Below are 13,082 nucleotides of genomic sequence, written 5' to 3'. Positions count from 1 at the left end.
AGATGAAATTGTATAGTTGGTTTGATTAGTTTGTTTTTAAAGACAGGCCTTAGGTACTCAAACTTCTGACTTACAGTCATCAGCCTATTCTTAACTCTCCATCCTTAAGTACCTCCACAGGACACTTAGTGGAAGAGCTCCAGTGAGTTTCCAGAGCTTTTTAAGAGGCAAGGGGTTGCACTTCCTGCTTTCACAGACAGTTTCACTTTGTTAATAATTAGTTCTAGTAGTTTTTTCCTTTAACGTTTTTGATGGAGCAAATGAATACATTAGTTTATAAAAGTACAGATTCCTTGAACGGCTGTGGGAAAAGCGAGGGGAGGGAAGATCCGAAAATCTCATCTGAAGCTGAGCAATAGAAAGGTTTCATTGCTGAATGCGACAGTGGCACTTCGGTGAGTGACAGCGGCCGCCAACACCTGTATTTCCCAGCAGAGCCAGCACCTGGGCAGGCTGGGAGTGGCTCCTCCCGCACAGCCGTCTCTCGGCTGCCATCTCCTGGGTAGGCTCCTCATAACACAATCCCGTCACCCTCCCTGTTTATTTCCTGACAATCCATCAGTAACTGTTTTCACAGTATGCATCAGGCTGAGCTTCTCTTGAGAACAGAGCAGAATAAAAGATGAAAACCAGGAAAGACAATTCTTAAAATTAAGCAACATTGGGATATGGACGTTCTGCCAGACAAAGAGATGGATCAGTGCATTCATATTTTGCCAGCAAAGACCAAGACTTCCAGAAGGAAAAGCTCTCATTCTGAAGACACGCTCTTCTTTTCCACAAACACCCCTCATCTGGGAGATCTCTACAGGAATCACAGGATGATCCTCTGGTCCTAAGCATCTGGTCTCCAGAACATCTGTCTGTCTGCACCTGAAGCCACCACCACCTCTGCAGCACACTGTGACATACCTGGGAGAGACCCAGAGGAGCTGGGATTACCATTCCCCCCTCCAACCCCCCCAGCCAAGGCAGAGAAACAGCTCTCATCTCAGAAAGCCAGGACTGCATTCATTATATATGGATTTGCAGCTGCCTATCATCCCACTTGTGGACCTCACCAGAACACAAGGTAGCAGCCTTGTGAGCAACACTCATCTGCAGCCTAGTCCTGCATGTATGGAAACCAGGACATGTGCAGCTGCATCCTTCCCTGACACGCAGTCAGACACAGCTGGGATTCATCCCCTGGCCTGGAAATTTGGAAGCACTTCTGGGTCGCTCCAGACACAGCCTTAGGCAGCTATCTTAAGAGTAATTTGCTGTCTTACAATAATACCCTAGCAGAGAGGGTAGCCCTACAGAGGGAGCCAGAACACTGAGCTCGAGGCAGGGACTTAAAATTTCAATGAGATACATTTTACCTCTGATTATGCACATCATCCCTCCTAAGGGTATTTCCATTTCGCTTTTAGATGCCAGCTGAAGAACCCAAAGTTACACAAGACTGATACATCATTGTTCCAGAACAAAGCAGTACTTGCCTCATGCACAGCTAGGGACACAAAATGACATTTCATTGTTTTGACCATGGCAGTGTACACACATTGTAACACTCAGCTGTGACTCAGTACAACATGTCTTCCATTCATTGTTGCTGGTCACTGCGGGGAAGTACACAATTATTCTTTCCCTTCTTTTCTGCACCCTCCTTCCCAGCTGCATTGCTGATGGGGAAGGTGCACTTAAGGTCACCCTGGAGAAATACTCCAGGAGGCTGCAGCAGTAGCGACACTAGTGCAGCACAGGAACTGCCCTTGGTCACAGGGGCCTGAGTACAATTTAACTGTTTTAATGCCACTATTTTTCTGTATAAGAGCACAGCACCAGTATGCAAGCACTGCATAGGTTTTACTTCATTCATAAACCATCCACTACAAGGCAAGCTAGCCATTTATTTTTGTGAAATTTGTATGCTAATTAGTTGCATGGTAACAACAAACATGAACACAGGAAAATAAATATCAAAAATGTAAAAGTTTGTGTATTTCTTTATTTTCTAAACCCAGAAAGAATTACTTGATAGTCATGTCCTGAAACCAGGACATATAAGAACTGATGTGTATTCAGGATTGTGTACAAATGTCATTCAAATAGCAGAGGGCTTCTCTCCAGCCTCCAAAGCAAAGGAAAATTCAACTTTGAATTTGCTCAGCTATGCTTAGATAATAAGGCCCACACTGTCTGGACGCTGCACATGTGTAAGCACGCAAGGAGCAGCTGCGGTCCTGCGGAGGAAAGACTCTCTCACGTCACTTGCATCAGTAAGTTAATAAGGACTTTTAACCATGCTTCTGCCTGAAGTTGTATGTTTCATTGGGGTTTATTTATTTACTTCAGATACAGTAACCATCACTAAATATTAAGACTGATTGAAATCACTGGGGAGAAAAAAGATCATCACCTATTTTTCTCATTTTATTTTGTATAGCTAGCAGCTGTTTGTAGATTTTTACTGCAGACGAAATGGGTTACACAGCTGAGATTTAAGTGTTGTATGATATAACCATATATAAACTTGAGCAGATATTTTTACTTTTTTTTACCTCATTTCCCTTGCTTTGTATCTATGTTGTCTACAGTGATAATGGTGACTAGATAAAACTGTCTCTCAACATCAGTAAAAATGACATACACAATGGGACTTTGAACTCTCAGCACTGAAACACTATCATGGCACACTAAAATAATGTACAATACTGAGTAATGTGCTCTAGGTGACCCTGCTTGAGCAGGGAGCTGGACTAGATGGCCTCCAGAGGTCCCTTCCAACTACAACCATTCTGTCATTCTGTGAATAATTCTCTTACTCAGATGAGCAGCCCACTGTTTCCAGTGGAAGCACAAGCATTCTTTTATCTTTTAACTAGGTTTCAAACCAGTAACAAGAGAAAAACTGTATTAAAATCCTAAATGTGTATATAAATGCATACATAAAATGCAAGAAGTTCAGTAGACCTCCTTTCCTTTGAAAAACTAATCCACTTTGATGACTCTGAATCCTGACATGTCTAAAGTTGAGCTACTACAACTAATTAAGCTTATAGTTGTCTATTTATCGTAATAGCTGGGGGATTTTTATTTCTGCAGCACCATACAATTACACAGCCAAAAAATCTCCTCCAAAATTAATCATGTCTAGACATCATTAAGCAGTTACAGGTTTGCATATTATTGCTAAAGCAAGTTTGCTGCTGGTAGCATATTTGACCTAACTTTGAATCAAGGTCTATCCATATTTTTTTAATGCAACGGACTTGTAGCATCAGCTGCACAGTAAAAATGCTGCCGTGAGACAGAGCTACTGGAACGCAACCGCTACTAAAAAGTTAATAACTCTTGAGAATAGTTTGTATTTGCTTCTCTGTACCAAAATGTTTCATCTACTTCAAGTAGCTTTCATGTTACAAGAATGTCAAAACAGCATAGAGCTTGCAAAATGACTACACAGTCATATAGAATTAAACTACTAGTGAATTTAAGATTAAAAAAAAAAAAAACATGATTGTCCTGTTTTGACCTCCCATACAGTCAGTGAACAAAGACTACTAATGTAAACCCATTAAAGTAGTATGTATCACAGAAGACAAAACAATTCGCAATCAAGAATTTTAGGTAAATTCTATTAAAAAACTACTCCATGTCAAAAGTGCACAGAGATGGTTTCAAAGGAGAGTTAAGAACACCTAATTAGTACTCATTTATTTCACTTAGTCCTAATCAAATTACTGATTGAAATGTCTAGTACACCTGCTTAAAATATATACTTTGTAAAAACAACTCAAAGTTAAATCATTATGCTCATTAGAAACAGTAACACTTTATTTTTAAGAGTTAAGCTATTTTCCTGAATTTGCCCAAAAGCATTCCTTGTTCTCTTTCCAAGAATATTCGTCCTCATAAATCTCCTGCAAATATAAACAAAGAACGGGAAATATTGTGGAGTCTGCTACATACAGCCACCAGCCAGGCCAAACAACTCAACAGCCATTCTGCTATTATTTACTGATCGCAACAGGACTATACAGCACTTGGATAGCAAACAGAAAAGAAGGCAGCACCCTTAGAACATACTGACTTACATGTGAGCAGATTATGACGCTCAGGCTGAGCCCTATTAAATTTAGAAGGGCCCATCCATACTGAAATAAATTCAAGAAAGAGATCTAGAAGAAATTACATAAAAGCTGTAGAGTCTACAGCACTCATATCTGAAACTGCCCTTTTTGCATGTTGCCATGTTACTGTACCATAATTTATAGGGGTCATTTAAGTCTATATAAGATGTATTAAAAATAAAAATTACAATACACAAAATACAGTGACTGTTTAACCTCCAGGACTACCCAGAAGCAGTCCAGTCCTACCTAGCAAATGCAGCAGGGCTCTGAGTACCTGCTTATTCTTTCTGGGACCACAGAACTCCCAGTCTCCTGAAAGAAGCATCAGAAAAGTGGAGTAATGAGAACATCACACTTACCCCATGGCAAATTCTGCCTGGGAGAGAAGGCAGAGGTAAGACTCTTTATTTGCATGCAACACTGTGGTTATACAATGAGGCTCTTCTAGACCCAAGCTGGTCTCCTCACACATTGTTGTGTGCCCATACTAGCTTTGGGACCTTTGCTCATCCCTTCATTATGTGCTGTTGCTTAATGCTTTGTGCTTTCTCAAAGCCACAGGGATGAGGAGAAAACAGAAATACAAGAAAGCCACTTTTACTTGCAAACTACAATGATGTCAAAAGCAAATCTGACTCAAAGCTCTTCCACAAGCCTGTGCAGAACTGTGTTCTGCCACTCAGAAAACCTCAGGGCCCCTTCTCTTTGATCCCAGGATGGCATTAAAGGAAGATGAGCTGGATGGTACAGGCAAGGGAGGGCCTTCTAGATGCCCCACCTGCCACAGGTGCACCTGGCTGCATTAGAGGAAATCCACTGGTGCTAGACATTTAGCATCCATCAGGAGCAACTGCTGCCCACAGTGCTTCAGCAGATTCCCTTAAGAGCAGCAGCAGCCTTCAGCCCAACTGCCCAAGACTCTGGCACAGGCCTAAAATCAAGTTTGTCCCCAAACATACCTTTTTCCATATTGGGACAGATGCTTTTAAGGTATCGATGCAGTACCTTACAGCTTCAAGGGATTCTGCTCTATGTGGAGAGGAGACTGCAATAATTACACTTGCTTCAGTTATTGGAACCACACTAGGGAGAGAAGAGGAACAACAGCAGCTTTAGCTAATGCTTAACATCAAGAGCACCCAAAAGCTGTGGCCATGTCACGTCAATATTCTGGCCACACACTCTCCTGACTCATTCATACTGAGTAAGTGTCAAGCCATATTGAAGATTATACACTTTTTAAAAGAAAGAAAACCACAACCAAGATCAGTACCAGATGTGAGAATTCCACAATTCATTATAAATAAACCCACCAGACATAAGCTTTTTTTCTCCCCCTTTTATTTAATAATAAAACTTATGGAATTAAAATGGGAAAAATCACTAGCTTGCAACAGGACATAGGAAACTCACTGGATACTGGCTTAACAATGAACCATAACAAGTTAGGAACAGCCAGTTCTTATCTGAAAACCTAAGAAATCATCTCAGTTTGCACAAGAATTTGTGAAAGAAGAAATTAAGTGCTGCAAACTATGCAGACTTTGCAATAAAAACTTTTTGACAAATTTGAGTTTAAAATGATGAAGTTTTTCCTGTTTGGTGTGTTATTAACTGAAATAGCACAAGATTTTGTTTTGTTCTTCACAAGAGTAATATCCCCAAGAGTTGCCTACCAACCACCCCTTTATAGTAATACTCCTTTGGCAAAGAGGTCATATGAAAATCTAAGTTTAAATGCTTTCAGCCCTCAAGAGAATCATTCCCTCTGTTGTCTATAGAGAAAATCTAAGGAAACTACCCCTCAGAGCTCATATTACCCTTTATTACCACCTCTTTAAGCTCCTTCTGCTGAGAGAAAAGGAAACAAGTGCTTGCAACATACTCTGCATAACCTGGTAGTTTCAGTGAGAAATCTGATGAACCGTGAAGGTTCAAGACTATGTCAGACACTAGCATTACACGTTTTGAACCCAAGAGAAAATGCTTATCCAAAACTCAAGGAACAACAGGAGGTTCTCCAGCAAACATGGCTGGCGATTACCATGCCTCTCCCCTTCCCACAGTCTTAAGCTTTCTTAAGCTTTCCCTATGGCATAATTTAACTTCAATCTAACAATAAGAACTTTCTGTGGTACCTGAATGGAAAAGAGGAAAAAAAAAAAAAAAGTGCTGCCAACTTCACATCTTTAAAAAAATAAACAAATAAACCAACAGCCTCCCCTATCCTAGAATGAAATCTAGTCTCTTCTCCCCACTTGCAAACTATCACACCAGCATCAAGGATCCTGCTGGCTAAATGTGGACTCCAGCAAACACTATCTATATACACATCTTCGAAAAGACAATTTCTAAAGCTTAGCTCCACAGTGCAAACTTGATTCTACAGCCAGCTTTGCTGCATCAAGGTTTATAAAAGACTCCTGCACATCCTGCAACTATGTAAGCACAGCCATGCACCAGACAAGGATTAATATTCCACATGCAAAAGGATGGGGTCTGGCCATACATACCCAAGTCTATGGTGCACTGCAATATGTTTGACTGATGGCCATTTCTGTCTAACATCTCTGCAGATTTTCTTTATTTCAGTCTCTGCCATTGACATATACGCTTCGTATTCTAAGTGAATCACTTTTTTCCCTTCAAAATTATTTCTTGTAGTACCTAAAATGATTTATCAACCAAAAGCACTAATAAATATGTATGTTTATAATACATTACATTACACATTTATTATTAATATTACATAGAAATACCAAATAAAACCCCGGATCTTCCGTTACAGTCAAGGTCAGCACTGTGCAAGTACGAAAAACCTCCCCTAATCATGGCTGTGTAAACAGATTCTTTGAACAAGAGAAATCTTTAATAGACAAGGAAGAATTTAATTTATACAAGTCTGCAGTCTGTAATGCCCAAGGCTGCGATATCTCCTGTGGTAACAGCTAAGGTGCTATTACTGCATTTGCCCGTGTAACATTTAAGGGCTCAGTAGTTAGAAGACCAGTAGCACTATGGTTTAAACACAAAAGGGTTTCTAGATGAGTACCATGTACGTTAAGCAACAGGACAGAGCTATCACTAAAGCTTAACCTTCACCCCCCATTCAACCAAGACCTGTGTTGCAGGAGCTTTCATACAGGCTTGGACCTGTGATTTGCTTAGCCACAACATCCCACTTCACACCTCGAACAAGTTATGGCCGAGGGTGTGGGGAAAACAGCTCCCAGGCAATCCTGTAGCCCAGAGCTGTTGCTCTGTTCAGCCCCAGGACAGTCGAAACATCAAGGAAGCTTCTCACCACTTTGTCCCAGTGCAGCTGTTCAAGAGCTGCCATGGTCTTGTTCTAAATAATTCAGAACGTGTTTTCTAAACATCCTGGGTTTGGTCCAGGAATTTGTTTATTTGAGAAGCATGAGTTTGGGGTGTGCACAATTAGAATATTTACATGTCCAAAGATCCAGCTCAGAAATATTAAACTCACCAATGAAAAGAGACACTGCCCCACAGCATGGTGAAATGACCAGCTCTGACACTTCATCTACAGAGAGCTTTTCAGACTTGAGCTTGATAAAATCTTTTGGCACATCTTTGCTTTCATCCATAGCTCACTAGAAAAGCTGAAACCAGACAAACTCTGTTGTTGGTTTTGGCAATACTAGTGCTGGCCAACTGCTTTATATTCAGTGCTGATGCCTCAATTTATACAGAAAACATGCACCATCTACTTCCTTGCCTCAAGAGACCAGTCTCCATGGCAAATTCACTTCTCAGCAGCCTTGCCTCAACTGCAAATATCAAGCAATGACCTGGTTTTTAAGGCAAACAAGTTTCTTTCCTGGTAAGAAAGTCTGTTCCAGTAGAACAAAACCAGACCTAGTCTGAGGCCTCAGTTTAAGAGTACAATCAACCAGCATGGACCACTGTGCTAGTAAATTTGTGGCAAGACTATTAACCCCTCCTCCCTATCTCATCCAGAAATCAAACAAACTAAAATAGAGATTTCTGATAAACACGAATTCGACTTCTAATCCTCTCCGGGACATTTATGACCTCATATTACCAGTCTGTTCCAGTGACACAGGAGACACTTCTAATTTCTCTGAGCAGAAACCAGTCATCAGTTCATGTAAGAATGAGAAGGACACAAAGTATTTTGAGCAGCAGGAAAGGAACAAGCTGCCGTAAATCAGATTGTTAGGGTTAGAAGGGACTTAAAAAAATACATGGACTGCTACTTCAATGCATGCAAAGAAATGAAGCTATTCTAAGGACACCTCTTCCTTTGACAGCAAATTCTAAAAAAAATAAAAATAAAGAAAATTAAAAAATGCAGCAGTCACTTCTTTTTCTGTATCATCACTTCTGTTAAAAAAGTGGCATGAGTTTTTTCATTATTATCTTACTTGGCAAGCTGCATATCCACTGGCAGACAGAAACAACTGCAAAAGAATAACAAGACCTAAAACTCAAATTCAAAACAATGACTGACCTCCCTGGCAATTTTCTTTCATTTACCGTTTATGCGTTAATCATTTACTGGTGCGCTAACTTGTAGTTTCTGGTCAACGTTTTCTGCAGGAGGAAAAACAAGTTATGTTCTCTCAAAAGAGTATCAATATGGAGGGACCGAACTGCAATCACCTCTCTCGACCTAAACAAAAATAAAAAATAAATATATTACTGGAACATTACACAGAATCCATGAAATATTTTAGCACAGGATGACACTCCATAGGAAACTAAGCAAGAAGTGATACCTACCTAACAGAACTTCAGTAGATTCATCCTCCACTAATTGGTGGGATGATGGCAACCTCGTCTCCAGGCTGCAGGACCAGGAGCTGATCTCCAAGAAGCACGTACTCCTGCCGAACAGCAAAAACTACCTGATCCCGGATGACAGCAAGCCTGAAGGGAATTGGCAGGAGCACAAATAGATTTCTAAGTAGAGTGTTCGCATTTAAACATGAGATTTCATTAAACAGCAAAGTGCTGCACTATCCAGCACAGCTGAGGTAAACAGCATTGAGACTTACACAACCCTGCTTGCAATACACTTTCAAAAATACAACAAACACTCCTACTCAGGTTCTCTTATGGTGGCTATGCAGAAACCAACTCAGTGTACCTTTCAGAAGTCAAGAACTGCATCTGTCAGTGGCCTGCATCAGAATGAACCAATGCACACCAACCCCACTTCAGCACTTCAGCAGCTTCTAACAAAGTAGGTAACTCAAGAGGCAGCAATCATCCAATCTGGGATTAGAAGGAAATGCTCCCTTGATTCAGCCTGGCTGGACTACAGCAATTTTCTTACATGGCAAGAGGCATTATGGGATGCTGTTTGTGAGATCTCATGAAGATCCACTAGTCAGACAGTTGCTCTTGCATAACCTCACAGTTTATGAGGCTTTAGGTCTTTTGTACTTACAGGTCTGAAATTTACTATTAATAAGGAGTGGGTACAGAACCAAGAAGGCAGATAATGGTGTGTTTTCTGGCAGATCTTCTACATAATTTTGGATTTCACATCTGTGAGGCCTTGCTGTGAGAGTCCACAGCTCTCGGTATCATGAGGCATGGACTCACTTTCATGACTAAGTGCAGACAAATGGTGAATATGAGGGCAACACCAGTAAGACACAAGAAAAAGAATGCAAACATTTTTCTTTAGAAGGTGCAAGTGTGGTAACTGCTACTGAGACTCCAAAATCTGGCACTGACAGCAGAAAGATGTATCGCCTAGAAACAAGCAGGCATGCCAAAAGGGTACAAGCAAAAATTATCTTACTTCCTACCAGCCAGATAGACAAAAGTAGGCAAGGCACAGGCTGCGCAAAACACAGTAGCACTGTCTCAGTGTGCAGGGTGAAGGGTAGGACTGTATGGAAGTAAAGCAAGCCACTAAGGAACTGAGCACAGCTATGAAACTGAAGTGCCCATTAGAAGGATGGGCTCTAATTAATGTCATTTGTGAGTCAATTCACTGGGGAAAATGGGTGGAACAGAAGAGCATTGTCAAGTATGCTCAAGCTGCAGTCTGAATATCTATTAGCAATGTGAATAGAAGTCTGTGGTCAATGCCCTACTGTTAAGTTGAGGTTTTCCAGAAAAGCTAGAAGCAGAAGCATTTTCCAAGAAGGCCACTGTGAAGTATATGCACATGCAAAATGTACTGCCCCAAGTCATCATTCATAAAAGGACAAAGTTGACAAACTATGGCAAACTGACAAACGGTGCTGCTGCGGCTTCTGACACAAAGTAAAATACACAGGATGCAAAGTAAAATACATACACTCCCTACTGCCTCCTCCCCAAAAACAGACTCAGTTCTTTGTAAGAAAAAGGTCCCTGATCCAACTTAGAGCATGACACTTGAAAACAGATGGCGTTGATAAATGGTTAATTTTATTCACTGCCTTTGAGAGCAGGCCAAATAAAAAATGGTGGTGCCTAAAGGAAGACTCTGGCACCTAAGTCCAAAGTTTTAGAAATTCCAAAGCATTAAGCACTAAATCCTGAGGACGTCAACCTCTGTTATACCATACCTTTATTGGCTTTTTTTTTTTTTCACTCCACCTTCCAAAACAGTCTTGCACCTTTGTCCCTTTGTCTATCAGACTCATTCTTGACAGGACTGAGCACCTTCTCTCAGCCTTAACCTGAGGGGGAATTTCTGCTGACACCTCCAGAGAGCAGCAGTGAGTGCTACATGGGTCTTCATAGTGCACACCTGCGCATTCTCAGGACCAGACTCCCTGTGAAATGCCAGCAGCAGTGGGTGTTTGTGGTTTTTTTTCAAAGCAGAGGAGACAGAAAGTGGCCAAGCCTACCTACTGTGTAAGTGGCTGAGTGGCTGGAAACCTGTGGCAGAGCTTCAGCTCCTTTCCTGACCTCCCTTCTAGAGCATGCTGTAAGCTCAGACCAATGGCTAATAGTACCATTAAATGTAAGTGATAAGAAACACCTGCTTGTTATTATTAATTTATTTATTGCCCTGGCTATGTTTGATTCTTCCTTGAGCCATCTCACCTTCTCCACAGGTTAATAACACAGCTCAGTTCTCACATGCAACATGTTTTACCACACTTGGCCCTCCTAGACAACAGGCCACAGACCCAAGGTACCCCTCAGGCTTAACTTTCGTGTACATTTATTGGACCTAGCTTTTCCCTGTTTATACCTAAAGCTACAGCACTTCCAGCTGGCCAAAACACAGAACACTTGATGCAGGTTACGAGAACAAGGTAATGCTGGGTTTATGGTACCTAAGTACTGATACGTGTTCCAGATCAACTCCAAATGCTGAACCTGTGTTTACCAAACAAGCCGCGGCAGCAGGTCTGCCGAGTACCTGGGGTGCACCTTGACGATCTCCTCCCAGAGCTGGAGCGCGGTGATCTCGCGCGGAACCGAGAGGGTCTCACTCCTCAGCCCCGCCAGCTCCGCGCTCCGGGCGAAATACAGCACCGAGACCTGCCCGGGAACAAACGGCGTCAAGGGAGCGGGGCCTACCGAAGGAAAACAGCGCTGTTGCACGTTAACTTCTCCGATAATACCAAAACAAACAACCGAAACCAAACAGGAGTGAGAAAAAGCTTTCCCTGGGTTTGGTTCTGCCGGTTTGGGTTGCTTTTCTTTTAATGCCGATAAAGCTCTGTGGCGTTCCCCCGGCTGCCAGAAAGAGAGCAGGGAAAAGGGCGAAGGGGGGGTGTCTGTCAGCGCGGATCCGTGTACTGCTCCCGCCGCCCAGGCCTCGCCCGCCTTGCCTCTGCTCGCTGAAGAGCGGGCCTGAGGACGCCCCACCGTCCCCCTCCCCTGCAGCCGGTGCCCGCTTTCCAGAGGCACCGGCCGGCTGCACGTACCTGGCAGCGCATGGAGCCCCCTCCCCGGGCGGCTAGCCCTCCACCGCGGGCTCACGGTGGCGCCTGCGCCCGGCCGAGAGGCGTCGTGTCCGGACCGCCCCTTGCGGCCTAGGCTGGGAGCGTTGCGCCTCCTCGCTGCGGTAGGGTCGGGGCAACCCGGCCTTAGCGGTGTGGTGCAGCCCGGGATCGCGCGTCTTCCCTTGCACCGGCGGTAATGGAGGAGTGAGGCGGCGGTGGGAGATGGTGGGAGAGCAGAATGTGAGAGGCTGTGTGTTTATCGCCCAAAGGCAGCCTCTAGTTTTTGCTTAAAGACGGGTTATCACATGGGCTGTTTGCAGAGTGCATAGGGATTGCAAGTGGTTTCAAACGTGTCCACTGCCCTGCACATATTACACATGCACTACACAGGCACTTAATAGGTATACATAACATGTAAAAGCTAAAGACCCTCCAAAATGCTGATACAGGATTCTGGGTTGGGCTTTCTTTCAGTATGGAGGTGGTTGTGGCATCTGTCTCTCCCTGACCAATCATACACCATCAGGAGCTCCGTGCATGGAAAGATGTGGTGAATCGATGGTGAACAATGGCCAACCTCCTGCTGTTGTGCACCAGGCAGGAGGAGAACACAGCATGGGGTATGTGCAGCCACAGCAGTTGTACCCCAAAACTGCATTTTTGTGGGTGGCCAGGGTTATTTCTGTGCTTGCCTGGTAACACTTGTTACCCTACAACAATAAAAGAGAAGCTGCTCCTGCCAGGTCAGGCAGGGAAACTCTGTGGTTTTTATCAATGACATGGAGTTTGTCATTGGTAACTGTGATTCAGACAGGTGGAAAACATCTGTCCTAGATGGATGCAATAATGTCAGAAAAAAAGGCCCCCCCCCAGGGAGGCAAATAAAGCACCTTCAAATACAGGATCACTATCCAGTCATTTCAAAAAATGGCTGAGAAAAGAAACAGACTTTTCTATGTAATAATTCTTGCCTCTGAAGTACAAAGGCAGCAAAAGTTGGAGTGATAAATTCTTCCAGAAAAATATGCAATACAAATACTGTTATTTCCATGGAGTTTGTACACCACGTGCT

The 13,082-nt window shown here is 42.9% G+C and overlaps 2 protein-coding genes across 3 annotated transcripts; both read right to left on the bottom strand.

The window, feature by feature from the left end:
• Positions 1–3,795: 3,795 nt before the first annotated feature.
• Positions 3,796–8,753, bottom strand: LOC133218508 (molybdopterin synthase catalytic subunit). The gene is made up of 5 exons (XM_061364989.1): positions 8,617–8,753; positions 7,609–7,744; positions 6,635–6,788; positions 5,081–5,204; positions 3,796–3,908 (listed from the first exon to the last, which is right to left on the bottom strand). Exons 2-5 carry the CDS (start codon positions 7,727–7,729, stop codon positions 3,840–3,842), a joined length of 468 nt encoding a protein of 155 aa, XP_061220973.1. The 5' UTR covers positions 7,730–7,744; positions 8,617–8,753; the 3' UTR covers positions 3,796–3,839.
• LOC133218509 (molybdopterin synthase sulfur carrier subunit-like) lies at positions 8,641–12,137 on the bottom strand. 2 transcript variants are annotated; one of them, XM_061364990.1, is made up of 4 exons: positions 11,993–12,137; positions 11,482–11,603; positions 8,889–9,035; positions 8,641–8,778 (listed from the first exon to the last, which is right to left on the bottom strand). In XM_061364990.1, the coding sequence occupies exons 1-3, from the start codon at positions 12,002–12,004 to the stop codon at positions 8,909–8,911; spliced, it is 261 nt and encodes an 86-aa protein (XP_061220974.1). In that variant the 5' UTR covers positions 12,005–12,137; the 3' UTR covers positions 8,641–8,778; positions 8,889–8,908. The 2 variants fall into 2 exon arrangements, with proteins under 2 accessions (XP_061220974.1, XP_061220975.1); XM_061364991.1 differs by lacking the exon at positions 8,641–8,778 and having other exon boundaries at positions 8,903–9,035; positions 11,493–11,603.
• Positions 12,138–13,082: the final 945 nt, after the last annotated feature.

This window comes from Neopsephotus bourkii, unplaced genomic scaffold (genome assembly GCF_033783945.1).
Source record: "Neopsephotus bourkii isolate Nb327-2 ecotype Australia unplaced genomic scaffold, CSIRO-AGI_Nbou_v1 NB_1263, whole genome shotgun sequence".
NCBI lineage: Eukaryota > Metazoa > Chordata > Aves > Psittaciformes > Psittacidae > Neopsephotus > Neopsephotus bourkii.
This window is presented reverse-complemented; position numbering and strand designations above follow the sequence as displayed.

Bases quoted from the DNA above. Each gene is read 5' to 3' on its own strand.
- LOC133218508 (XM_061364989.1), bottom strand. From the start codon at position 7,729: ATGGATGAAAGCAAAGATGTGCCAAAAGATTTTATCAAGCTCAAGTCT. The intron at 5,205-6,634 runs GTATGTATGGCC...TTCTCTCCCTAG, and splicing joins GCAGTGCACCATAGACTTGG to TGTGGTTCCAATAACTGAAG. The intron at 3,909-5,080 runs GTATGTTTGGGG...TTATATTTGCAG, and splicing joins CTGTCCCAATATGGAAAAAG to GAGATTTATGAGGACGAATA.
- LOC133218509 (XM_061364990.1), bottom strand. The intron at 9,036-11,481 runs GTACTCGGCAGA...AATTCCCTTCAG, and splicing joins ATCGTCAAGGTGCACCCCAG to GCTTGCTGTCATCCGGGATC.